Here is a 27,435-nt window from a genome sequence, read left to right as displayed (position 1 = left end):
ATTCATGTCTAGACTTTGTCTAGGACTGTCCAAAACCTTTCATGTACTTCTCTTCATCAATTTTGATGTAGCACTGCTTTTGTGTTTTGGTTCATTGTCTTACTGTATGACCCACCTACTTTTCAGCTTTAGTTCACAGAAGAATTACCAAACATTCTCCTTAAACTTATTCAGAAGCAGAGCAGAATTTATGATTCCTTCCACTGTGGGAAGTCACTCAGGTTCTGAGGAATCAAAGCATCCTCATGCAATCACACTACTACCCTCATATTTGACTGTCAGTATGATTTTCACTAGTGTTCCAGTGCTTTAACTAGGTACAAGCCAGTGCTGTGCATGAAATAATTCAAAATGAGCACGTTCATTGAACAAGTACATTTTTCTAAGAACTGTGAACTTAATGTAACGTATTTGCAAGTGAAGAACTTGAACGTGAGCAAGTTCAGTTTTATGTGACATTCTGGATCTGGTTTAGGTCCAGATTAAACATTTTGCCTTATCCTGTAATGTAGGGGTGGAACCGAATCTGAATATGGTAATCAGAGAAGCACAAATAGTGGACTTTTACGAATACAGGTACTCGTCGATGTACGACGTATGCAAGTTACGACTGTTCGACTTTACAATGTGTTCGACAGTTTCCACCGCCAGCTGTTGGCAGCGCCAGTTTCCCGCACTCCTAAGTCTCGCTACGCAGCAGTAATAATGTACGCAGCAGTGTTGCTCTACTTGTGTTTGTGTCTTGTTGTTTCGGCAATTTTCGATAATATACCCCTAATATGGCTACCAAGAGGAAATTGTGTCCATCTACTCCTCAGCCTGCCAAAAAGGAAAGAAAGGCCATTGATCTAGACATCAAAATGATGATAATAAAACAGTATGAAGGAGGAAAGAAAGTGAATGCGATCGCATGTGATATGAAGTTATCACACTCTACTGTGTCGACTATTTTAAAGGACAAAAATAGAATTCGTGAAGCTGTAAAAGGTTCTGCACCTTTGGGATCAACAGTGATTGGAAGAAGAATTGGAAGAAGAAAGGGTGGCGGAAGAAGAAACGAGAATTGGAGAAAGACAAAGAGGAGGAATCGCCACAAAGGGATTGTCAGAAGGTTTATCTCTACGGAATAAACTCCTCACCCATTTTAAAAAAATGGACCCAAATATTGAACGATTTGCAAGGATTGAACGGATGGCACGCGACACATTTCGTCCTTATTGCGAAATTTATGAAGAAAAAAAAAACAAACAATACAAACGAAGCTCACTATGTTTATGAAAAGAGCAACTCCTCCCATCACCCCGTCCACAGCCTCGCCTGATGAAGGCGATATCGACAACCCGCAGCCAAGCACCAGTGGTGCCAGGAATTAAATGTACAGTATTTCTTATTTTTGTATGTTTTCCACATATTAAGCCAATTGTACTGTAGTATGCTGTGTTTGACTTAGAAAGTAAGAACAAGTTGATAACATATTACTTTAAGATGATTACAATATCATTACCCAGTCTAATATTCTTACCTTAATTTAACATAGGCCAACTTACGTCCAGATCAACTTACAACCAAGGCAGTCGGAACCAATCGCGGTCTTAAGTCGACGAGTACCTGTATTTATTTCGTAGATATTTTTTTCCATTTATTTGTATTCGGAAAAAATAACAGAAAATCAAATAGGCACTGTCTGTGTTTAAGCTGCACTCTGTTGACACGAGCACGCAGTGAAGCTCTGCTTTCACTTTTAGGAAAACATTGTACTTCACAAGGCCACTTTATATTTTTCCCCATTGGACATGCAATATGTGGTGCGAATTTTGATCGCAGCAGCGTAATAAGTTACTTCACCGACATGCTGTTTCCCCAGTCACCATTTGTGTCACACAGTTGGAAACAGAGCAGTAATTTATATGTCTACTTGCATCTATTTAATTTCTTTTTTGACCGGGAGGATATTAGCATATATGGTTATATATATTTGTTGCTGGTATAACTCAATAAAGTGTATTTAAATAAAAAATTTTCACAATTATTGTATTTTATTCAAGAACACTGTAATAGCCTAATATGAGGCATGCAAAATTGAAAAAAGTAAACTCATGGGTTATTTATTCTCACTCCTTAAAAAATACAAAATGAACTGAACATGAACTATAAAACTGTGGGAACAGAATTAGAAACTTCAACAATGTGAAAGAGAAAACAGGATGTTGGACAGCACATTTATAACGACTGCTGCCACAAACTCAAGTTCAAAAATTAAATTGTGGTATGTGGCAGGCAGTGTGGTGTAGTGATTAACTTCAAACTTTGAAGTTGTGGGTTTAAATCCCGCTACTGACACTGTGTGATCCTGAGCGAGTCACTTCAGCTGCATATGCTCTAACTGGAAAACCAAAAAGAAATGTAACCAATTATATCATAAATGTTGTAAGTTGCCTTGCATAAAGGTATCAGCCAAACAAGTAAATGTAAATCCAGCTAATACTACGGATTAAAAAGATTTTTAAAGATGACTAGGGTGCTATGCCCCCTGCTCACTTCACTTGCCAACCACCAGGTGTGGGTGTATGGCGCCCGCTATCTCACAACTGAGCCACTTGAAGGGTGTTGGGGCACTCCTCCATTATAGAAAACGATTGCATTTAAAGAGATGGTATATAGAAGAGTATGTGGGGTGCGGGAAGAAAACGGTTTAGTGCTTAGTTATTATAGACAAAATCAGTTACTTGAGTATGTCCCTAAAACTAACTCTCTATTTTAAATACCAATGAATATTAAAATGTAAAAAGTAAATAAAAAATTAAATTACATTAATGCCTTATCAAAACAATATTATGAAATTTCTTTATCCTCTACCTTACATTCTATAAACGTTGCTTTTTTTGCATTTCTATTCACATATTGTTTGGGATATTTTCCTCTTTTTCGTTTATTGGACGGTTCTCTTTGTTCATTTTTTATTTGCAGTTCTTTTTTGTTTTTTCTTTTTTCGACGTTCTTTATCAGCTCTTGTCGCTGCTTTTCTATTGTGATATAAAATTAGATGTTCTTGAACAGATAATTTTCTTTTCTGCCTTTCCATTATAACTAACTGCATTGAAGGGCAAATTAACACTAGGAGTGTCACGGGGAGGTACAGAGAGAGGAAGTGTGCAGTGGGAGTAACGACTGGGCGAGCAGTGTGGAGGGGAGGAGTCAAGGCTCAATATCACAGACACAACGAACTTTAATATATCAGAGATTATATGTTATATAAAAATTTAATACAAATAAAATTATTTTAATAAAAATACCATTTTAAATGCAGAACTTACCACTAGTTCTGTTTAAGAAAATTGTTGCAATGAGCAGTTTCCAAGGATCATGAAATAGGGTTTCCTGTACCAAAGAAAAAGGAGATCGAGGTGGTGTCCATTTCTTGAAAATGTTACGCCTGGGTGGGCTTAAACCTATAATGCAATAGTGAAAACGATATTAAAACAATTTAAGTTAATATATAAATTCCATTTTTAACATCTCTCTCTCTATAATATATATATATATATATATATATATATATATATATATATATATAAAAATAAAATGTCTGTCTGTCTGTCTGTCCGCTTTCACGAGAGAACTGCTTAGTGGATTTAGATCAGGTTTTTTTTTCTATAATTCGCTTGAACATTCCAGTTGATTTTGCAACTTCTCTCATCACGCTAAGAATCATAGTTCACTTACAAGAGCGATTTATTTGCGCTAAGCTGTGGGCCAAGGAAAGGGGGAAGCGTGACTTCAGGAGTAGGGAGCTAGGTGGGGCCCTCCTCTCTCACACGCCAGCCTCCGTTCGAGTTAGTCCACCACTTGACATGTTTTGGAGCAGACCTTGCCTCTGCTCAGCTAGCTGTACTTGTTTGTTTGTTGATTTTTAAAGTTTGTCTTGTTTCACTACCTTGTAAGCGGAGCCGCGGGGGACAGCTACTTATACATTTAGTACATTTATTCAGCTTAACTGATTTTTCTTGTTCTTGATTGTCATCATTGAAACCAGCACATAATTTTTAGCAAGTTAATAAGAATATCTAATTTGCCAGTTTAATGTTAACAGTATACATACTTTTTAAGCGGAGACTGTTGCATTTTGATACCTCTTTTAACAACCAACCAAACCAGCTCAATGCATCAAATTGTTTCCTCTTGATGTTGTTTGCATACAGTATTTTAGTATTATTTGAGTTATGTATACTCATCAAAATTATCTATTACCATATATGCCTATTACGTATGGTAATTGTACACTGACGGAATCCTACTAAATGTAATTTTATGAGACTAATTGTTCCCAACAGTCCCCGAAACATAATTCAACTCAATAAACAATACATTTAACGTTTTATGTTTCAGTTAAATAATAAAAAAAACAAAACTTTTCTTAACTAAAACACACAATACAGCAAACTCAGATTAGGTTACCTTCTTCAGAAAATTTACTTGAAAAGTAAGGACTTCTTTTTCTTTTGTCTACATACATTTTCATACTGAACTCTCCTGCCAAATAAACAAAAAATACATTAAAAAAAATTACAAAGTTGCAACAGATTTCCCTGGCATCTATGCAGTGTGAGAGAACAACCCCTAATTACAGTACAGTCCAACAGTGCAAACAGGGAATTGCAGTTGTGGTTGTTTTAGTGTACCCACCAGAGGTAGTAAGTAAATTAAACAGAAGTCATGCACATTTATTAAAGCACACATGCTATAATAATATTACTTAGCTTAAAATTCAGGCAACCCTTTTATTCTAGTTTATGCTGCAATTCACCCTTCTGTCCACCACAGGAAAGAGAGACACACCTACCTAACAGGCACATTCTTTTAAATATGAACAGATAATACTTAAGAAACACAAACACAGAATATGTACATGAATATGAGGGAGAATATAAAAACCCTACACACACAGTGGCAGAGTAAAGATCTGAACCCAGTATCCTGGAGCTGTGGTGGTAAATGTGGTCCTGCTGTGCTGCCTAAAGCAAAATAAATAAATAGAATGAACTTCTCTCCTAGCTCAAGCCTTGCCTTGATTTGATTACCTGGGATTGAAGTGGAGTTTTACAGTGGAAATAATTCTAGCGTTATTTGGAATACACGCATTTCATGTGTGTTCCATTTCTATAGTAGGCTGTGCAAACACATTTTTAAAACAGAAACGTTTTTCATATTCTAATAGTAAATGACAAAATGTAGACATAAACTATATAACGTATGAAGCCTGAAGTCCATATATCAAAGAAACACTTTCACAAAAGGTACAAATAAGAGAACACGTGCGCTTTCATTCAAAAAATTTTTAAAAAAAAGCCGCGTTAGCATGCCACATTGACACACTTACTACAACCGCCGCGGTGGCATAATGGTATCAGCTCCTGACTGGGGATCAGAGGGTGGCGAGTTCGATCCCGCACGGCTCCACTTCGAGAAATGAACTGCATTTATTCTTACAATTTTAGAATAACAACATAAATTTGATTTCAGTCTGTAACAGGCGGTGTAACTTATGATACTGGTAAAGGTTAGCTTTTTTTTTTTTTTTTTTTTTAATTCACTTTTCATTCTCGCAGCCGCATTCAGAATCAATCCATACAACCCCATCTGACACAGCTGGTTTCACAAAAATAAAAGTGCACTTTTATTCAAGACTATAACCGAAGAATAAAGAAAGCAAGTTACAGTTGGTGGTTGATACGACAGCTTGCGTGGTGCAATGTTAAGAACTGCTGATTTCCGATCTGTGCTATATAAAATCATCACATTCAAATATTAACAGTTCCCACACACCCAAGGTCCACCATTCCTACATTTACGACATGTGTACTTGTTGCAGTGTACACACCTCTCTGTGCTATGGTTCCTATTACAGTGAATGAGCACCTGACACTGTACTTTCTTCCCTGGGGGAAGCTGAGGTCTTAGAACGGAAGTTTGTTGATGCTGTATCATCTTTTCTTTTTCCATCACCTTTTCCTGTAAGAAGCGACGACGAAGTTCCTCTGCAAGGTGAGCCATGAACACTCTTCTTTTCTCAGTGGACCCCGTGCATGCCTTATACAGTACGTGTGCGTTCATCGCTGCTAGGTCAAGGATGTTGTAGAACACAGCAACCGGCCACCTGCGTGTTCCTGTTCGCACTGAACAAGCACGCGCCTTCTGGTCCATGATGTCAACGCCACGCTGGGGAAAAAAGAAAGACAAATATATGTGACATTTTGAAGAAATCATTTTATCACCAGAATAGCACCAGAATACTTTGTCACACTAATATGTTTTTCATTAGCATACCTTCATGTGGTTGTAGTCTGTGACCGTGTTTGGTTTTTTTTTTTTTTATCTTGCCCAATCTCCACATCATGGTGCATTGTGCTGAGAATGCAGACAGACTTCATCTTTTTGGGCACATACACTGTCAGCATGGCACTGGGAGATCTAAACACCAGCGTGGAGAATTGTTCGTGTACTGAACTGACTTTCGCTGGCTAATAGACTGCTGCACTGCAATACAACTCTGCTTGGCACCATGAATAAAGTGCGACGGGAACTTCCACCTGCAGCTAAAGTCAGTTCAGTACACGAACAATTCTCCACGCTGGTGTTTAGATCTCCCAGTGCCATGTTGACAGTGTATGTGCCCAAAAAGATGAAGTCTGTCTGCATTCTCAGCACAATGCACCATGATGTGGAGATTGGGCAAGATAAAAAAAAAAAAAAACAAACACGGTCACAGACTACAACCACATGAAGGTATGCTAATGAAAAACATATTAGTGTGACGAAGTATTCTGGTGCTATTCTGGTGATAAAATGATTTCTTCAAAATGTCACATATATTTGTCTTTGTTTTTTCCCCAGCGTGGCGTTGACATCATGGACCAGAAGGCGCGTGCTTGTTCAGTGCGAACAGGAACACGCAGGTGGCCGGTTGCTGTGTTCTACAACATCCTTGACCTAGCAGCGATGAACGCACACGTACTGTATAAGGCATGCACGGGGTCCACAGAGAAAAGAAGAGTGTTCATGGCTCACCTTGCAGAGGAACTTCGTCGTCGCTTCTTACAGGAAAAGGCGATGGAAAAAGAAAAGATGATACAGCATCAACAAACTTCTGTTCTAAGACCTCAGCTTCCCCCAGGGAAGAAAGTACAGTGTCAGGTGCTCATTCACTGTAATAGGAACCATAGCACAGAGAGGTGTGTACACTGCAACAAGTACACATGTCGTAAATGTAGGAATGGCGGACCTTGGGTGTGTGGGAACTGTTAATATTTGAATGTGATGATTTTATATAGCACGGATCGGAAATCAGCAGTTCTTAACATTGCACCACGCAAGCTGTCGTATCAACCACCAACTGTAACTTGCTTTCTTTATTCTTCGGTTATAGTCTTGAATAAAAGTGCACTTTTATTTATGTGAAACCAGCTGTGTCAGATGGGGTTGTATGGATTGATTCTGAATGCGACTGCGAGAATGAAAAGTGAATTAAAAAAAAAAAAAAAAAAAAAGCTAACCTTTACCAGTATCATAAGTTACACCGGCTGTTACAGACTGAAATCAAATTTATGTTGTTATTCTAAAATTGTAAGAATAAATGCAGTTCATTTCTCGAAGTGGAGCCGTGCGGGATCGAACTCGCTACCCTCTGATCCCCAGTCAGGAGCTGATACCATTATGCCACCGCGGCGGTTGTAGTAAGTGTGTCAATGTGGCATGCTAACGCGGCTTTTTTTTTTAAATTTTTTGAATGAAAGCGCACGTGTTCTCTTATTTGTACCTTTTGTGAAAGTGTTTCTTTGATATATGGACTTCAGGCTTCATACGTTATATAGTTTATGCCTACATTTTGTCATTTACTATTAGAATATGAAAAACGTTTCTGTTTTAAAAATGTGTTTGCACAGCCTACTATAGAAATGGAACACACATGAAATGCGTGTATTCCAAATAACGCTAGAATTATTTCCACTGTAAAACTCCACTTCAATCCCAGGTAATCAAATCAAGGCAAGGCTTGAGCTAGGAGAGAAGTTCATTCTAAGTCGGTGGGGGGATGGAATAGCTGCCTGCTAGTAGCTTGTGTTTATCAGCACATTTAGATGACAAAGGACTCTGGCGGAGAGGTGCAAACGGATTTAAGACGCGATTTAAGGTGGGACGGATTTACGAGTTTTTTCGTAGGCTGTGGTAATTCTAGTGTTAAAAGAATGCAAACATATCGTCCTCTTCAAAGGAGTGCGCGTCAGGAGCACAGGCTGTCAGAAAGAGAGAGGAAAGCAAACAAATCAGTAGGGCTGTTTGGCTTTTAAGTATGCGAAGCACCGCGGCACAAAGCTGTTGAAGGCGGCAGCTCACACCCCCTCCGTCAGGAGCAGGGAGAGAGACAGAGAAAAACAAACAATCAAAAATCAATACGTGCCCTTCGAGCTTTTAAGTATGCGAAGCACCGTGCAGCATGTCGCTTCATGAAGCAGCTGCACAGAAGGTAGCAATGTGAAGATAATCTTTCAGCATTTTTAGACGAGCGTCCGTATCGTCTAGGTGTGCGAACAGCCCCCCTGCTCAATCCCCCTACGTCAGGATCAGAGAAAGTCAGCGCAAGAGAGAGAGAGAGAAAAGTAAGTTGGGTAGCTTCTCAGCCATCTGCCAATAGCGTCCCTTGTATGAAATCAACTGGGCAAACCAACTGAGGAAGCATGTACCAGAAATTAAAAGACCCATTGTCCGCAGAAATCCGCGAACCAGCAAAAAATCCACGATATATATTTAAATATACTTACATATAAAATCCGCGATAGAGTGAAGCCGCGAAAGGCGAAGCGCGATATAGCGAGGGATCACTGTATACCGTTTTTGGGGAAAAAAAACCTGTACAGAACATTATAACAATCATCATGAGAATGGCCTCCAAAAAAGCATGCCAATCTTATTCACCTAACTTTTCCAAAATAATGCAAGGTCAAGTTTTGAGGATCCCAAAAATCCAACTCTTTACCACACTACTATGTAACTTATTCCACGTATCTATGGTGGTGTGGGTGTAAAGAAAAACTTTGCCTACAGTTAGTTCACAACAGATCTTAATGCATTAATTCCTGGAGAAAATGTTGAAAACAAATTTTAAAAATCATTTGACTAGCACTCTCCATTGGGAAGAAAAGTTATAAATCCAGTGGCAGTTCTTTTGTTAAATGTAAATATGACCAATTAGGGGATGACCTCTCATGAAAAGCAAGTGCAACTATTGAAGCACAAAGCTACAAGATGAAAGAGAACATAAGGAGTTTCAAAAGACACAATGTGCAGCTGGCATTTGATATTAACATTCCTCCTTTAACATTGGGCTAAATGTGCTTTTTCTTTTCTTTTTTTTTTTAATTTGGAGGAAAAGAAACTATTAATCCTACTATATATATTGATTTGGATGTTTTAGCCTTGGCTTGCCACTTCTGATGCAGTTTTTCAGCCTGTCTCCAATACAAAACAAATAATAGTGTAGTCAAATCATTACCTTTAAATATTTTCAACATAAGAAAGCTGTAAAACTGTCTGTCAGTGGATAGTTCTGCTGTGCACAAAGTTTCTTCAGATACATTTTCGTATGGCACGACACTAAAACATTTACATTGAGCGTGCATGAGAATTTAATGGTCTAGGTGAGGTTGTTGGCCTTCTCATTTGTGATACCTGAACCAGGCAGAATACTGCATATCACATACCAACTTTATTTTACAGATATTTTCACTGCACTCTTCGGGAGTCTGTTATACATTTATACTGTTATATATTTGTGTTAATAAAGTGTCCTACCACTACACAAGCATATACATACATGCTGTACCTCATGACCAACAGGAACAACCTGCGCTTTTTAAAACTGGCAGAAGTGGCACTACATGAACCACCTAATAATAAACTTTACCTTGGCTTTGCCTCAATGCTGCATCATTCCCATCCTGAGAAGACAATACGTCACTGCCGTTTTCAATCACAGCGTCTACATCGAGAGAACCGTGTCTGCCGTCATCAACATGGGGATGATCCACAGGCTTTTCCTCAGTAGAAGAGGAGATGGAGTTACTTTCCTGTTTGATGTTCATGTCTGATTCTTTATCACTTCTTAGAATCCTTTGCTTAACTTTGTTCTTCAGCTGCCTTACACTCAAACCTTTTAGTTTACACTTCTTTGTGTTTCCTTTTTCAGAATCCCTGGACGAATTTCTTCTTTTACCTTCAAATTTTGTAGACTGAATGCTTTCATTTATCCCCTTTCCAGGACTGGCTGAAACAATATTATTCTGTTCCAGCTTACTTTTCAAAGACATAGTTCCACATCCATGCTTCATTTTCTGAACGTTTTTTTGCTCTGAACCACAGTTGCTATGGTGCGTTTCACTTATAGCTCCAACATTATTTCCAGGCTCACGACACAGTTCTAAATGTTCATTCACTTTGGACTGTGTAAAAGATATGGTGTGGCATGGCTCCTTTGATTCACACATTAGAGATGCTGCTTGGGGAATGCCTTCCTCTTTATATGTGGCATCAGCACTGATTTGAGTGTCAGTGTCATTTTTTGAAACTTTGCTCCATTTCCTTGCAAGCTTTAAAGCATTAGACTTTGGAACAGAGAAATCAAAATCTGTAATTGTAAGATTACAGTCGTCCGTGTTCTGCAGAAACTTCTTAAGTGCTGCTTTGGATCGGAATTTCTTTCCCTGCGGACTAAGAAATTTAAAATGTTGCTTAAATATATACATTGCTACCCTATGTCTGACTGAAGTCTGGTCCTGTACCTCCTGTTAAAAGTAAAGCCTGTTAACTTATTGATAAAAATGTACATTCTAAAAATATTTTTTGCATATATCACTGGTAATTGTAAAAGAAGCAGTTTATCCTGAATCTAAATTGTAACTGCCTTACATAAACTGCTACTCCTGATTAAATGATCGAGTACTCAAGGGACCTACCTGATCATAAAAACATCATATTTTCCAGCTGTTTTCCCGGTAAGCCTCTGATGAACCACTTTAACCCATCCTGGAGGGACCCTGTTCATTTCTTCAATGGTACCCATGTTACAGTTCTGACAAGAACTGGCCTCTTCACTTTTTACTTCTTCCTGCATTAAAAGGCCATATGAGCCCTGTAGTTCCTCCATTGGCTTTATATGTTATGCTTCATGGAAAACAGTATTCATGAATGACTTCTGAACCCTAAAAGACAAAGGAAAATGAAACAAAGGGAGAAGTTATCATTTCCAGTCTAAAAGGAAAATTCCTCACACAAAATTAAAGTTAGCATTCTGTTTGGGGGGATATGAGCTCATCAAACTTATTTCAGCCAATTACTATGTACCGACATCCTCATTCTTTTGAGTAGTACTGATAAGACGAAATAAAAACAACTAAAGAAAAAAGAAGAGCCCAATTTCAACAAAAGAGTTTCAACTAAAGCCAGGTTTTCTATTTTCCATCTAAGTCCCAACAACATTAGAATTAAAAAAAAAAAAAAATTGGTGGTCTCCCCTCGACTTCCTTGTACAGTGGGGCAAAAAAGTATTTAGTCAGCCACCAATTGTGCAAGTTCTCCCACTTAAAATGATGGGAGAGGCTTGTAATTTTCATCATAGGTATACCTCAACTATGAGAGACAAAATGAGAAAAAAAAATCCAGAAAATCACATTGTCTGATTTTTGAAGAATTTATTTGCAAATTATGATGGAAAATAAGTATTTGGTCACCTACAAACAAGCAAGATTTCTGGCTCTCACAGACCTGTAACTTCTTCTGTAAGAGGCTCCTCTGTCCTCCACTCGTTACCTGTATTAATGGCACCTGTTTGAACTCGTTACCAATATAAAAGACACCTGTCCACAACCTCAAACAGTCACACTCCAAACTCCACTATGGCCAAGACCAAAGAGCTGTCAAAGGACACCAGAAACAAAATTGTAGACCTGCACCAGGCTGGGAAGACTGAATCTGCAATAGGTAAGCAGCTTGGTGTGAAGAAATCAACTGTGGGAGCAATTATTAGAAAATGGAAGACATACAAGACCACTGATAATCTCCCTCGATCTGGGGCTCCACGCAAGATCTCACCCCGTGGGGTCAAAATGATCATAAGAACGGTGAGCAAAAATCCCAGAACCACACGGGGGGGACCTCGTGAATGACCTGCAGAGAGCTGGGACCAAAGTAACAAAGGCTACCATCAGTAACACACTACGCCGCCAGGGACTCAAATCCTGCAGTGCCAGACGGGTCCCCCTGCTTAAGCCAGTACATGTGCAGGCCCGTCTGAAGTTTGCTAGAGAGCATTTGGATGATCCAGAAGAGGATTGGGAGAATGTCATATGGTCAGATGAAACCAAAATAGAACTTTTTGGTAAAAACTCTACTCGTCGTGTTTGGAGGAGAAAGAATGCTGAGTTGCACCCAAAGAACACCATACTTACTGTAAAGCATGGGGGTGGAAACATCATGCTTTGGGGCTGTTTTTCTGCAAAGGGACCAGGACGACTGATCCGTGTAAAGGAAATAATGAATGGGGCCATGTATCGTCAGATTTTGAGTGAAAACCTCCTTCCATTAGCAAGGGCATTGAAGATGAAACGTGGCTGGGTCTTTCAGCATGACAATGATCCCAAACACACCGCCCGGGTAACGAAGGAGTGGCTTCGTAAGAAGCATTTCAAGGTCCAGTCTCCAGATCTCAATCCCATAGAAAATCTTTGGAGGGAGTTGAAAGTCCGTGTTGCCCAGCGACAGCCTCAGACATCACTGCTCTAGAGGAGGAGATGGGCCAAAATACCAGCAACAGTGTGTGAAAACCTTGTGAAGACTTACAGAAAACGTTTGACCTCTGTCATTGCCAACAAAGGGTATTGAGATGAACTTTTGTTATTGACCAAATACTTTTTTTCCACCATAATTTGCAAATAAATTCTTCAAAAATCAATGTGATTTTCTGGATTTCTTTTTCTCATTTTGTCTCTCATAGTTGAGGTATACCTATGATGAAAATTACAGGCCTCTCTCATCTTTTTAAGTGGGAGAACTTGCACAATTGGTGGCTGACTAAATACTTTTTTGCCCCACTTTATACTCAGATATGGGTATGGATATTTGAGGAGTAAACCGCAACACAATGATTATATTTTTATATTATGTACATTAAGGAACCATCAACAATAAATCAGATCAAATTAATAATATATTGAACAATTATTATAATAGTAAAGTTTAATAAATCGGACTCTGCACCTGCATGAATAAAAGGTAAAGAACCATTTCCGGTTAGCGGAAATAGCCCAAAAGTTGACAGAAATCTACGTTTTGTACCTAATACTTGTATGTAAAATTTGGCTGACCTAAGTGAAAGTGTACTCAAGTCATCGTGTTTACACACACACACAATTCCAAAAATCGTATTTTCAGACTCAGGGAGGTCTAAAATGTCAAGATTCATCAAAATCTTGAAATGGAGTTTTTGGTGGAACCCAATAGTTTACCTATACTGTACTTCGTATATGAGAAAGTCAGGGAGGTCTAAAGTGTCGAGATTCATTTAAATCTCGACATCGAATCTTTGGATGATTCCAACACTTTCCCTATACTTCATATATCAGAAATTAAAAGGGTCAATGAAAGTAAAAGTGAAATCATAAGGCAGACAAACTGAAATAGTTCTAAAAATAACTATTATCAAGGTAAGGCCATGAATATTTTAAGTATAAACCTAAAAAAAAATAATGTCATACTTTCAACAAAGTGCAGACCACTAACAACAACAATGTAGGTAGGTAACGGTTTGCTAAAATATAAACAGAAGAGCCCGTTGAAAGTTAGAAAAAAAGATAACATTGGCTTTACCAGAATGTGGAAAGATAAGAGAACAGAAAAACAACAATGAACCAATAGCTTATCATACTAAAAAACACACAGCCTTCTGGTCCTCCCAAGATCAAGGTTCCAGCTCCAACACTTTGTGAGTACCAGCAGGTTGCTACGCCATATGTGCTCAATGCTTAGCGGATGCCAGGACTGGGATTCTTCTTTTGGGCGTGCACCAAATTAACAGCATTCTGGACCAAAATCCTTAAATGCCTTTCGGAAAGCCTTGGTGTCACAATTCCTCCTAATCCATAACCACTGTGTTTGGTGTGCTCCCAGATGGGCTTAAAGTGGAAAATGAGAAACAAACCATAATTGCCTTTACTTCACTATTAGCATGAAGATTTATCTTCCGCAACTGGAAGAATCTAGTCCATCCCTTTTACCTCAGTGGGTAACTGATGTTATATACTCTTTGAAATGGGGAAAAAAAATCAGATTCTCACTTAGAGGATTTGTTCGAAATTTTTTAAAAAACCTGGCTGGGCCTAATTAAAAACTTTTTAGAATTAAAAAAAAAAGGCTGTTGGCCTTCCTCTACTTCTCTCGGGTGGGGTTGAACTGAATTTAGTTTTGTCAAGTTTGATTTGTTTGTATGGAATGTTACTTGCTTTTAATAAACTTAATAAAATAAAAAAGACTGGCATTCTTCATCTTCCTATCGTATAATCAGTTTCTGCAATTTGCCTCATGCTCAGCAGATATCGAGGCTCTTCTTACTCCTTCTGCCACATAATCCACCTGGTCTGTTTTCCTATGCAGTTTTCCATAAGAAAGATGGAAACCTTGATAAATTTGCAGAGGTTGCTGCAAGCTACATGTTTCACTTCACCAGCATGTTGTTAAAATAAAAATCAAGATTTTATTCACAGAAGATAATAAGTAATCACATGACAAGACAGACCAACCCTTAATGTTTTACACAGTATATATAGTTTGTGAATGGTAGTGGAAGCACTGTTATTTATAACCTTTGCAATTTACAACTGCCTTTGGAAGCAGACCACTTCTCATCAATAACATGTTTGCAGCAGAAAGTCAACTTCATACATTCAGAGAATCATCTTGTCAGCTAAGATGGCACAAAAATCAGCACTTTACCACAAAGTAATGCAAGGAGCTCTAAATACACATCCTTGCAATTAAGGGTGTTTTGCAAGTCCTTGAAAAATTGTTACTTGCCAGGTCAATTATCATTGGAATCCTAATTAATTTACACTCTATTTGCTGTAAAGTAAGTAAGGTACAAAGAAAACATCAAGCCAAAAAAGCCAACAATAGAAGACGATTACCGTTTGGGGCTGGCAGAGGATCAAATGGGTACATGGTTTTTTTGATTGTGTGCATGGATCACAGCTTTCAAGCAAGCATTACTTGCAAAGAATATAACAAATATATTTAATATATATATTTTATTGCGTGCAAATTAAATTTGTCAGATTACTTCAACTAGACACAACTACGTCTATCAGACGGACCTGAATCAGCCGAATCATCCAAAATTTCTACATTGTTCATACCACACAAATGATCATTTCCTCGAATTAAACATGACATTCTCCACTTTGACAGATTATTATTTTAGAGGCAAAATAAATAAATATTCATTATCCATTTGTTCAATGTATATAAAAAACATTGGGCTTGGGAAGCTATAGGCTGCGTTAAAGTGTATCTACACAAAAATTGAGTACACACAGTTTTCGATTATAGCGCCAAAATCAGATGCACGAAAACAGATACATAAATAAACATCTAACTGGAAACAACTTTATCGTTTTGTATTCTGGCCATGTAAAATTAACATATATTCAGCTTTAGAATATATTTTAAGTTCTCACCTTGTTGTCACCACAATACTCAAAGGGTAGTTTAAAAACCAACACTTTAAAATACAACAGCAAAGGTACTAACCAACACTTCCGTAATGTTAAACGTAGACACAGTAAACACGCTAGTCCCACTTTTTCCCGCGACAATCGCTACGCGAACTGACTTCACCCCGCCCACTTGCTGACGATCTTGCAATTGATTGGCCAGCAACTCTGCAACTATTTGTAATATAAATAATGTGGTTCTGCAAAGCAACTGGAATTACAGCAGTCACTTTGGTTCAGAAAACAGTAACAGATTCAACCCACTAATTCATTTGTTACGTCAGTTTGTGCAAGAAATCACGAAATTCTTTCCACACCCAGTCTCAACTAAAACACAATAATTCATAAGAAAAACCAAGATTAAAGTATATACTGTACCACTAAATATCACGACTGGGACAAGTAAGCATTCAGATGTAATTACTTGCTACCAGGTTTGAGAACGAATCCTACTCATCGGTGGCAGCGATGAGTCAATAGAAAAACAATTACCTTGAGGGGCTTTGCTAGCTCCGGAACTTATCCAACCCCCACAATAAGATATGTGCGCCATGAATGTTTCAAATTAAATAGATGAGTTGAAGATAGCTAGATGAAGCCCATTTTATTTTTATTAGGATAACACATTTATCCAATGCAACTTGCAACATTTGAGAGATAAAATTGGTTATAAACCCCCCCCCCCCCCCCCCCCCCTCCACCATATTACTCAGTATTTGTACGATTTATAATAAAATGAACTATTGTGTTTAGAACATTTGCAATTATGTATATTGAAATATTGCCTCAGTACTATTTTTGTTAGTTCACTTATCGAATTACAAAATGTCTAGTTGTGGAATGGACACGCGTACAATTCTATACTGTGCCTCTGATTTACTAGTTGCTGATTTTCCAGCCTAAAACAGAGGCTTCAGAGACTGGGAGAGGATCACCTGTCAATCATTTTATGAGCTCCATTCATCTGTTAGAGCTACCACGAAACAACTAATCACCTTCAAGAGTCGGTCCTTCATGGGCGTTCCCTTGTACCGATTTGATGACATCACTGCGTCCGAACGGCGTGCGCGTTGCCTGCGTCTTCTGTGACGGCGTGTAAACATCCGTTAGAAGCTCTCTAGGAGGAATAGAACACAGAGTTGTAATTTATTATAAATCTTCTGGCTGTACAAAATGAGGGCTATACTGACATGGATGGATAAAGTGCATGACAGAGATAAAGTGGAGCAATGGTATGTTAGCTGATTTTGTTACGGGTAATGGTTTGTCGAGATAGCAACGGTGGTTGCTAATGTAAACTGTTGTGATTGGGACTCCTGGGTTGCACTAGACTCTAGTATTGTGATACAGCAACAAACATTATAAGCTTATTTTACGTAATTTTATCTATGATCCAAGATTTATCTTTTACAAAACCAGACCAAAGTTTTATTTATTTTTTTAATAATGTAACAGATCTCGCTTTAGCTTATTCAGGATAAACTTGCTTTATTTCTCTCTCGATCTCTCTCTCGAAGAATCATGTGCAACACCGTTTTTGTCCAATTTTAAAATATATTTATTTATTGCATTGTAATTTCTGATAATCATTTGAAGCAAAACTCGTTTTACAAAATTTCATTAAACGCACTGTAGACGCTTGTTCATTGCATGGATTACTTCATCTTGTTATTTTTTTTTTGTGAAATTCAGGAAATTGAGTATTTAAACCATTGCCCAAGTTATTATATATTTGTATGTTATATTTATGTGCATTCGCAAAAGAATGCGATAATTCTAATTTTTTTTTTTTTACTGTTTAAACACCTCAACCTATCGAATGAAGCAGTGAAAAATATGCGATTATTGTGACCATTCTAAAAAAATAAAATCTTATTAATGACATGTTCTCTGTCCATAGTGGTACTTTTTGCAACTAGGCAGTGTCAAGTATAGCTGTGTCTTTTAGATCTTAAACGTTATTCATAAACGTGTGCTCAAAAGACAAAATCTCCATTCAGTTGAAAAATGGGGAAAAATAAAACTGGCAAAAATTGTCTAAAACACATGGCTCTCAAAAATATTGTTACAGCAACACCATACTGATGTGTTAAATCGACTGTTTCTTCTTACAAAAAATAGTTTTTAAAATTCATTCAGCGCTTTTAGTACTAGGGTGTTGTACCATGTTAGCCATTATGAATGTAGTGAGAAGTCAAGCAAAATTACCCCTTTTATTAGCTAACTAAAAAAAGATTACAATATGCAAGCTTTCGAGACAACTCAGGCCCCTTCTTCAGGCAAGATGTAAATTATTATTATTATATTACATCTTTCCTGAAGAAGGGGCCTGAGTTGCCTCAAAAGCTTGCATATTGTAATCTTTTTTTAGTTAGCCAATAAAAGGTGTCATTTTGCTTGACTTTTCACGACATTCAACGTTTATGTTATTTTTTTATTTTTTGCACTTCATTATAAGGAAACTGCTACTTTAAGTTCTCTTATACAAACTTTTACTTCATTACTCATACCTTTTTATTACTGGTTATACCATCAGTATCACCATTTGTATAAGTCGGCGAAACTGGCCTTACGAGCAGAGGCTACGTGTTCATCCATTAATCATGTATGTTTTCACCACCTTAAACTCAAAAGACAGCCCTTTGACAACTGTAAAGTTTTCTCAAATGTCCTCAGTATCACACACCAAGACAGTGCTGAAAACTGAACCAGAAGGAGTGGGTATGTAAACTGAATTCTGAATCCATACTGTGTGAGTGTGTACATGTGTTGGCACCCAGTCCAGGATGAGTTACTACCTTGTGTCCAATGAATGCTGTCTAGACAGACTGTGGTTTTTGAATGTTATTAAGACCTTTTTTTACAAATGGGGATGCATTTTTGTAAACGTGTTTAAATTTGAAAAACAAGTACTATATACAGTATGCAATTGAATATTTCTGATTTACATTTTCACTCATGGGATCACTAGTATGGGATTTTTAATGACCAAATATTTTAAAAGTCTACTTTTTATTAGTACTGTTTTTGAACATCTTTGTACAAGTTCATGTTTTAAAGTACTTTTGTATTCATCCACTCAGTTAATGTGGTTTGCTGTTTAAAATTACATTCTTTTTTTAATTATATAAGCTCTCTCAGGTTTAGAGATTTATTCAGTATTACACATCAACCAGGGCCATCTTACCAGGATCATAGGCTCCCAGGTAAAGTATTGTGCTGGGGCCCCTGATTTGACAGAAAAACAGAAACATACATAGGGATCTGAAACTCCTGTGGCCCCCCAGCCAGTGCCCATACTTTAAGACAACCCTCATCAAGACAGTGCTGGAAGATGAACCAGTAACTCTATGGGTTATACTTCACTGATGTTTTACAAATTCTTAGTTCAGCTTATATATGTAACCTACTGTATATGCGTGTGCAGTGCACATCTTACATAAGTTGGATATGTTAGCACATTTGTGGCAATTTTTCAATAAATAGTGTTGTGGCGAAAAATTATCACCACAAGGCTTTTCACCTGATATGAAGGATATTAGGACTCAGGATAGGCAAACAGAGTCTATAGTTTTATTTCAATAAAATAGCCATAATAATAGCACTGACTCAACTCAATATGGCCAAATAGAGCTGAGCCCTGAACAGTTCCAGACTCAAAACTTTCATAGTAATTTCTTATCATTCTGACCTCGCTCATATTAGCTCATTTGCTCTTTTCTCTGACTCCCCTCCGCACCTCCCCAGCCTGTACCTTGAATTCCCATGGGAACCGTTATTATCTCCTGACTTTCTCTGCAGCTGGCCCCTCCGGTATTTTCACTGTCTGTTGTTAATTTTACTTTCTGTTTTGCTCATTTCTATTGGTTCTCGGCCGGGCAGAAGTTCCTTCTTCCATGTTTGCACTTTTTCTTATCACTTCCCCTTCCTTGGCTCGCATGCTAGTTTATACTTGGCATCTTAAAGCTAAGCTTTAATTAAAAAGAAATATGGCATGTGCTTTTATTTAATCATTGTTTGGCAGTCCTGACCGGCATTAATATCTACACTAATGCTAATGCTTATATATCTTTCTATATTTATTTATGTTAGTACATGAATACACTAATTTTAGTTTTCATACATGACATCATCTTGACCTTATATCAATGCCTTTGCTGTTTCTGCTGATTCACTATTCCAGCTGGCTCCTCACGTGCCTACCCTGACCATTTTTCCTGCATTTTGTTACTAGTATCGTTCCTTGTTTTCTGGGCTTCAAGGAACAGGTGTTCTCATTTCTCCTTATCCTATCCTCGGGTGGTTTCTGTACGTCATTCTTGTCCTGTTCTGTTCTTCCTTTCCCACACTAGCAATTCTGCTTCAAGCTTAAAAAATAATGCAATATGACTGATTTTTTAGTTAACCATTTGCTTGACATTCGAATTTATGTTAAATCTAATGCTTCAGAAGCTATATTTTATGGCTATTTATGCTAATATGCTATTTATGCCTAATGTATACATTTTTTTACCTTCAATAATAGCATATAATGTATTAGAATTTATCGACTATAGTTGAACTCCAGTGATAATTGTTTCTGTGTGTCTCCACGTAGATTGATTTTATAAATGTGAAAAGTTAAATGTCTTGTATATTATATAAAAGAGCAATGGATTATTACATGAATAGCTGTGATAAACAACAGAAATAATATTTATTTGTGTATTCATATTTTTAGTGTCTATGATCTGGCTTTCAAGCCTGATGGAACACAGCTTATTGTTGCTGCAGGAATCCGAGTTATGGTAGGTTTAAAATTCAGTATTTTTTGTAAAAAGACAAAAAAACAAACAAATAATAATAAGTATAATAATAATTTAACGCTAGTGGAAACTTAGACTTTTTTCAATATACTTTAATAATATATTAAATACACATTCTTTTTAAGGAAGTATGGCTTCGGATCTAGTCTGGTGCTTTATTATATACAGTTAGGTCCATAAATATTTGGACAGACAACTTTTTTCTAATTTTGGTTCTGTACATTACCACAATGAATTGTAAATGAAACAACTCAGATGCAGTTGAAGTGCAGACTTCCAGCTTTAATTCAGTGGGTGAACAAAACGATTGCGTAAAAATGTGAGGCAACTAAAGCATTTTTTTAACACAATCCCTTCATTTCAGGGGCTCAAATTTAATTGGACAATTGACTCAAAGGCTATTTCATGAGCAGGTGTGGGCAAGTCCATCGTTATGTCATTATCAATTAAGCAGATAAAAGGCCTGGAGTTGATTTGAGGTGTGGTGCTTGCATGTGGAAGATTTTGCTGTGAACAGACAACATGTGGTCAAAGGAGCTCTCCATGCAGGTGAAAGAAGCCACCCTTAAGCTGCGAAAACAGAAAAAACCCATCCGAGAAATTGCTACAATATTACGAGTGGCAAAATCTACAGTTTGGTACATCCTGAGAAAGAAAGCAAGCACTGGTGAACTCAGCAACGCAAAAAGACCTGGACGTCCACGGAAGACAACAGTGGTGGATGATGGCAGAATCATTTCCATGGTGAATAGAAACCCCTTCACAACAGCCAACCAAGAGAACAACACTCTCCAGGGGGTAGGCGTATCGATATCCAAGTCTACCATAAAGAGAAGACTGCATGAAACTAAATACAGAGGGTGCACTGCAAGGTGCAAGCCACTCATAAGCCTCAAGAATAGAAAGGCTAGAATGGACTTAGCTAAAGAACATCTAAAAAAGCCAGCACAGTTCAAGAAAAACATTGTTTGAATAGATGAAACCAAGAGCAACCTCTACCAGAATGATGGCAAAAAAAAAGTATGGAGAAGGCGTGGAACAGCTCATTATCCAAAGCATAGCACATCATCTGTAAAACACGGTGGAGGCAGTGTGATGGCTTGGGCGTGCATGGCTGCCGGTGGCACTGGGACACTAGTGTTTATTGATGATGTGACACAGGACAGGAGGCTAGATGAATTTAGATCCTCCTCTGTTTCACTATCATGTGGGGTTCCACAAGGCTCCATACTTGGTCCTCTGCTATTTTCTTTGTATCTCCTGCCTCTTGGCTCTATTCTTAGAAAGCATAAAATTGCTTTCCATTGTTATGCAGACAATACTCAAGTTTATGTACCCCTCAAACGCAAGGATGCTTACTCCATACAAACTTTGGTTATGTGCCTAGAAGAGGTGAGAGCTTGGATGGCAGTAAACTTCTTAAATTTTAATGAAAATAAGACAGAGGTTATAGTTTTTGGTCCTGGGGGCACCAGTGGGTCTATTTCTACTTCTGCTCCTGTGGATTTGGGTCCCCTTGCACAATATGGTACACCTGTTATTACAAATTTGGGTTTTAGGATAGATGAGGATTTTAGACTGGACGGTCAGATCAGCGCGGTGGTGAAATCTTGTTTTTTTTTCAGCTAAGACGTTTGGCGGAGATAAAAAACATTCTTTCCAAAGATCAATTTACAACCGTAATCCACGCCTTCATTACAACCCGGTTGGACTATTGTAATTCGTTGTATGTTGGTATTAGCCAGTCCACCCTGTCTCGGCTCCAGCTGGTGCAAAATGCTGCTGCACGCCTTTTAACTGGCACGCGAAAAAATTAGCACATTACACCTGTGTTATCCTCACTGCACTGGCTGCCTGTTCAGTTTAGAGTTCATTTTAAGATTCTTTTATTTGTTTTTAAGTCCTTAAATGGGCTTGCTCCACCCTACCTCGCTGAGCTGCTGCATATGCACTCTCCTTCCCGCTCACTCAGATCAGCTGGTCAGCTGCTTCTGGATGTGCCTAGGACTCAGCGAAAGCTCAGGGGGGATAGGGCTTTTTCCGTTGTGGCTCCAAGGCTCTGGAATTCACTGCCGATCCACATTAGACAGGCCTCCTCACTGCCCATTTTTAAGTCTGCTCTTAAGACTTACCTCTTTAGTTTGGCGTTTGATCCTGTGTGAGCAGTTGATTTTACTCTGTTTTAACTCTGTTTAGTTGTGTTTACTATGTTTTAATTAGTTTCATTTATTGTATTTTATTTTACTTATTTATTATTTTGTTTTTGTTTAAAAAATTTTTTAGCCTATGTTCAGCACTTTGGTCAGCGGCTGTTGTATGTAAAGTGCTTTATAAATAAAATTGACTTGACTTGACTTGACTAGGACAGAAGCAGCCGAATGAATTCTGAAGTGTTCAGAGACATACTGTCTGCTCAAATCCAGCTAAATGCAGTCAAATTGATTGATGATACAGATGGGCAATGACCCAAAACATACAGCCAAAGTAACCCAGGAGTTTATTAAAGCAAAGAAGTGGAAAATTCTTGAATGGCCAAGTCAGTCACCTGATCTTAACCCAATTGATTATGCATTTCACTTATTGAAGACTAAACTTCATACAGAAAGGCCCACAAACAAACAGCAACTGAAAGCCGCTGCAGTAAAGGCCTGGCAGAGCATTAAAAAGGAGGAAACCCAACATCTGGTGATGTCCATGAGTTCAAGACTTCAGGCTGTCATTGCCAGCAAAGGGTTTTCAAACAAGTATTAGAAATGAACATTTTATTTCCAGTTATTTAATTTGTCCAATTACTTTTGAGCCCCTGAAATGAAGGGATTGTGTTAAGATATGCTTTAGTTACCTCACATTTTTATGCAATCGTTTTGTTCACTCCGCTGAAATAAAGCTGAAAGTCTGCACTTCAACTGCATCTGAGTTATTTCATTTAAAATTCATTGTGGTAATGTACAGAACCAAAATTAGAAAAAAGTTGTCTCTCTCCAAATATTTATGGTCCTAACTGTAAGTATTCTGTTTTTCATGGTAATGGTGAAAGGAAACCTTTTAGCTATCTCTGAAATTTTTTTCCATCCTTAAATCCTATTCCTCTAATTTATTCTTCTGTTAACAAGTATGGCTAAACAGCAGTCTATTCTCAGAAGATGAGCCTATGAGGATAGTGTAACTTTGTGTAATGTGTTCATTTTATAGTTTTTATTATTCTGTTTTTCACCTTGTCAATTCACATTGTCAAATCCATTGGTCACATTCTTATTTTAAATGTGTATGTAGTTATAATGTTTGAAAGTTAATTTATTTGGATATTTTGAACTTAAACATTTGGTGTTATTTTACCTTATATCATTTTAAGGTTTATGACACATCAGATGGAACTCTTATTCAGCCCCTGAAGGGTCACAAGGACACAGTGTATTGTGTAGCCTATGCTAAAGATGGTAAGTTTCTTTTAAATATTTTATGTGGTTATAACATGCACTGTATGTTTTCTAAATACTAACAGATAAAGAAGCAAAACCTCTTTCAAACTTTTGCATTTTTAGACATACTGTACCTGTATTTGCACTTCAATTCTCAGTGCTTTAATTCAAGAAACAAAATAGCACATATACCTGTATGTAAATACATGAACTTTGAAGGCATAAAGGAAAAAAATAGTTCTCAAAACTCACATCTGCAATACATGAACACAGCTGTAATAAAAGCTAAAATGTCCTCATAGTCTTTATAAGATAAAACACATTTTGAGGTTTCAGTAAAGCATAAAAAACTACTTGAAGGCAACATGCATTTACATACCACTTTAAGTTACATTTACACTGTTTTATTATAGTGGAAGTCTGTTGAATATTATTAAAGTACAAATAATTTTAACTTTGTTTAGGCAAGCGTTTTGCCTCAGGATCAGCTGATAAAAGTGTCATTATTTGGACCTCAAAGCTGGAAGGGATTTTAAAATATACGTAAGTGAAAACTTTTTTTGCTCTTCTTTTGATAGGTTTAATTGTTTTACTAATTTTAAAGCACAAATATACACATCATGTTTTAATGTAATGTAATATCACCTGCCGAAATTAACTTAATTTGCTTACTAGATAGATAGATGTACCCTAATGAACCTAGAAAAGTGTTTATTAATATATATAGAATTTTTTACATTGTGAATTTAAGATATTATCGCTCTGAAATTATTTTGTTGTATTATAATAGGGTTAAGCAGGTCTGGAATATGGATAGATGGGCAGCATTCTTTCTACTATGCATTTCAAATTTACTAACATGGATGGATAAAGTGCATGTCATGCAGATTACTTTAGCTAATTAATTTTTTATGTGTTAAAAAATTGATTTTCTACATGCAGTGATCCAAATATTCATAGTTCTGTTTTGCCAGTTAACCCTTTATTTGAAGCTCTAGGACTCTAATTATCCTTCTGCTAACCTGTAGTTCCCATTTCCCATCACTCTCTTCCCACAGCCATTACTTATATTTTAAGTTTACTTCTTAGGTGAGGTAAACTGGATGCATAGCTTTAGTATAGGACTCCAAATTTGTAGCAAGCTTGGAAGAAACTTTTTCCCCCTGGTACATGGCTCTTACAGCAACAAGGTGATGCAGTGAATTGCAGTTCAGCCTCATGGCTCCAGGATACTGGGTTTAAATTGTTGAGTTTGCCTGGAACTCTCATATTCGTCCAACATTTCAAAGACAGAGTATGTTAACTGATGACTCAGAATTATACGAAAATGTGTGAGTGTTGGTGTGTGCACAGTTATGTCATCCTGTGCAAAGTTTGTTCCTGCTTTGTGCCCAGTGCTGCCAGTTTAATTTCCTATCAACCATTAAACTTGAGTTTAGTAAATGGTTGGGCAGACAGAAGTGGTTGTTACTGCAGAAGCCAGTGTGCTTTTTTCAGTCACATTATTCTTGCTCCTGTTTCCCATCAGACACTTACATTTATATACCCTTTTGACACTGAGTATAGAATCAATAATTTGTCCATAACCTTCCTTTTTCTAGAGGAGCCATGTAAAACTCAGATCCTAGAGGGCTGCAATAGCGGCAGGTGTTTGCTCCAGACACTTTTTAAAATTAGTAACCAGTTACTGTTGCTAATCTAACAGACTTCATTTGCCTTAATTATAGGTCACTTGCTTAATTGTATCTTTTTTTTTCTTAACAATAAAGTGCCAAGTAAGGGATCTCAAGCAGTCCTGGAGGGCCACCATATTCACTCCAACCATTCTTCAATTTAACTGTTAAAGGGACCCTTTGTTTAATTCTATGGCCTGTTAGTGTTTCTGATCTGTCACACTAGTTGTGTCCAAAACTGATTTTCACAATGCATACGCTTTGAAGACCACAGAAGATTAATATTTATCATACCTTCACTTTTTTCTTTTCAAATATTTTATTGAGATGAATATTGTATGAAAGCTGCGGTGGGTTGGCACCCTGCCCAGGATTGTTTCCTGCCTTGTGCCCTGTGTTGGCTGGGATTGGCTCCAGCAGACCCCCGTGACCCTGTGTTCGGATTCAGCGGGTTGGAAAATGGATGGATGGATATTGTATGAAAGACACATGTGCACATGGGATATAATTTAGTCTTATCATCTGTTGACTTGCTTTGCATCTCATTATTGTTTGACTGCAGGATAAAGAAAAAAATGAAATAATTAAAATGTAAGGTAATTAAAATCAAGCCAGCACAGTATGTTCCATTCAGTTAATAAAGGAGAAAGTGGCTGGGACAAAAGCTAGCAGCCAATGTAGCCCTCTGGAAACGGAATTTGACATCCTTTCTGGAAGAAACAATATTATACTACAGAAGTCCAGCTTGTCTCACTTACTGTGCAATGCCAAATAATGTAGACACATCTTTTATTCTTGTATTTATTACATCCTTTACAACCTTATCATGCTAAAATTTGAGATTTCTGAGCTTAAACTAATAAAATCTTTAATAATGTGTTTGAAGTTAATTATTTGCTGGTTTTGACTTTTTATTTGGTAGTAAAATGTGAAAGTAATGCATTTTTCAAATTAACATAGCATATTTCAATTTTTCAGGCATAATGATTCTATTCAGTGTGTTGCATATAATCCAATTACACACCAGCTGGCTTCATGTTCATCTGGTGACTTTGGTATGTATTAATTCCTTGATATGTGTTACTTATGGCCAATGAGATGTCTATTGTGATAAAAAGACTGTTATATTGTGCATTTATATTGTTGCCTTTTACATTAATGTAATATTTACATTTGGACTATATATATATATATATAATATATATATATATAATATATATATATATAATATAGTAAAAAGATTCCACATGACACAGAGAAAGGTTTGGGGGCAGCCACCTGTATATTTCAGATAGGCTGCCAAAACAGAACTTTGTGGTTCAAAATTGTACAGGTCTTAACAGACTTCAAACACAGAACAGTACAGACAGGCAAACATGGCGGTTTCAAGTCCAGGCGAAATTTCCCATGGTTGGTCTGCTGATGAAAAAGAGGAAGGATCAGTGCACTCTTCCAACCCCTGGTCTGGCATGGAAGTATCCCTTTGTGACCCCTTTCTCACATTTCTGATGTTTTGTACTGCATTATGTGTTTGTACTATGTACCTTGTGGATGGTGCAAAGAAGGCTTCTATACGCCTTATGTATAACCTAGGCAATCTCAAAGAGGGAAGAACTGGCTAAGTTGACTGAAAATATGCATTAATATTTTTACAGGTTTATGGTCACCAGAACAAAAGTCTGTTTCTAAGAACAAGGTCAACAGTAAAATCACTTGCTGTGGGTAA

At 37.4% G+C, this 27,435-nt stretch overlaps 2 protein-coding genes across 9 annotated transcripts in view; one reads left to right on the top strand and one right to left on the bottom strand.

Moving 5' to 3' along the window:
* Positions 1 to 27,435, bottom strand: part of mbd4 (methyl-CpG binding domain protein 4) — a 53,807-nt gene that overhangs the window by 9,060 nt on the left and 17,312 nt on the right. The window contains exons 1-5 of one of the 2 annotated variants that reach the window (XM_028824836.2): positions 15,777 to 15,870; positions 11,007 to 11,252; positions 9,959 to 10,761; positions 4,456 to 4,530; positions 3,315 to 3,449 (exon numbers count right to left, since the gene is read on the bottom strand). In XM_028824836.2, the coding sequence (XP_028680669.1) occupies positions 3,315 to 3,449; positions 4,456 to 4,530; positions 9,959 to 10,761; positions 11,007 to 11,197 (1,204 nt within the window). In that variant the 5' untranslated portion in view covers positions 11,198 to 11,252; positions 15,777 to 15,870. Of the gene's footprint in view, positions 1 to 3,314; positions 3,450 to 4,455; positions 4,531 to 9,958; positions 10,762 to 11,006; positions 11,253 to 15,776; positions 15,871 to 27,435 lie in introns of those variants that run through there. The other variant, XM_051921162.1, reaches the window with a different exon arrangement.
* Positions 16,882 to 27,435, top strand: part of ift122 (intraflagellar transport 122 homolog (Chlamydomonas)) — a 114,198-nt gene continuing 103,644 nt past the window's right edge. For 2 of the 7 annotated variants that reach the window (XM_051921156.1, XM_051921150.1), the window contains exons 1-6: positions 16,882 to 17,044; positions 20,533 to 20,599; positions 23,970 to 24,054; positions 24,501 to 24,579; positions 26,688 to 26,764; positions 27,365 to 27,431. In XM_051921156.1, the coding sequence (XP_051777116.1) occupies positions 16,986 to 17,044; positions 20,533 to 20,599; positions 23,970 to 24,054; positions 24,501 to 24,579; positions 26,688 to 26,764; positions 27,365 to 27,431 (434 nt within the window). In that variant the 5' untranslated portion in view covers positions 16,882 to 16,985. The remainder of the gene's footprint in view (positions 17,045 to 20,532; positions 20,600 to 23,969; positions 24,055 to 24,500; positions 24,580 to 26,687; positions 26,765 to 27,364; positions 27,432 to 27,435) is intronic. The other 5 variants (XM_051921155.1, XM_051921153.1, XM_051921154.1 and 2 more) reach the window with 5 other exon arrangements.

This window comes from Erpetoichthys calabaricus, chromosome 18 (assembly GCF_900747795.2).
Source record: "Erpetoichthys calabaricus chromosome 18, fErpCal1.3, whole genome shotgun sequence".
NCBI lineage: Eukaryota > Metazoa > Chordata > Cladistia > Polypteriformes > Polypteridae > Erpetoichthys > Erpetoichthys calabaricus.
This window is presented reverse-complemented; position numbering and strand designations above follow the sequence as displayed.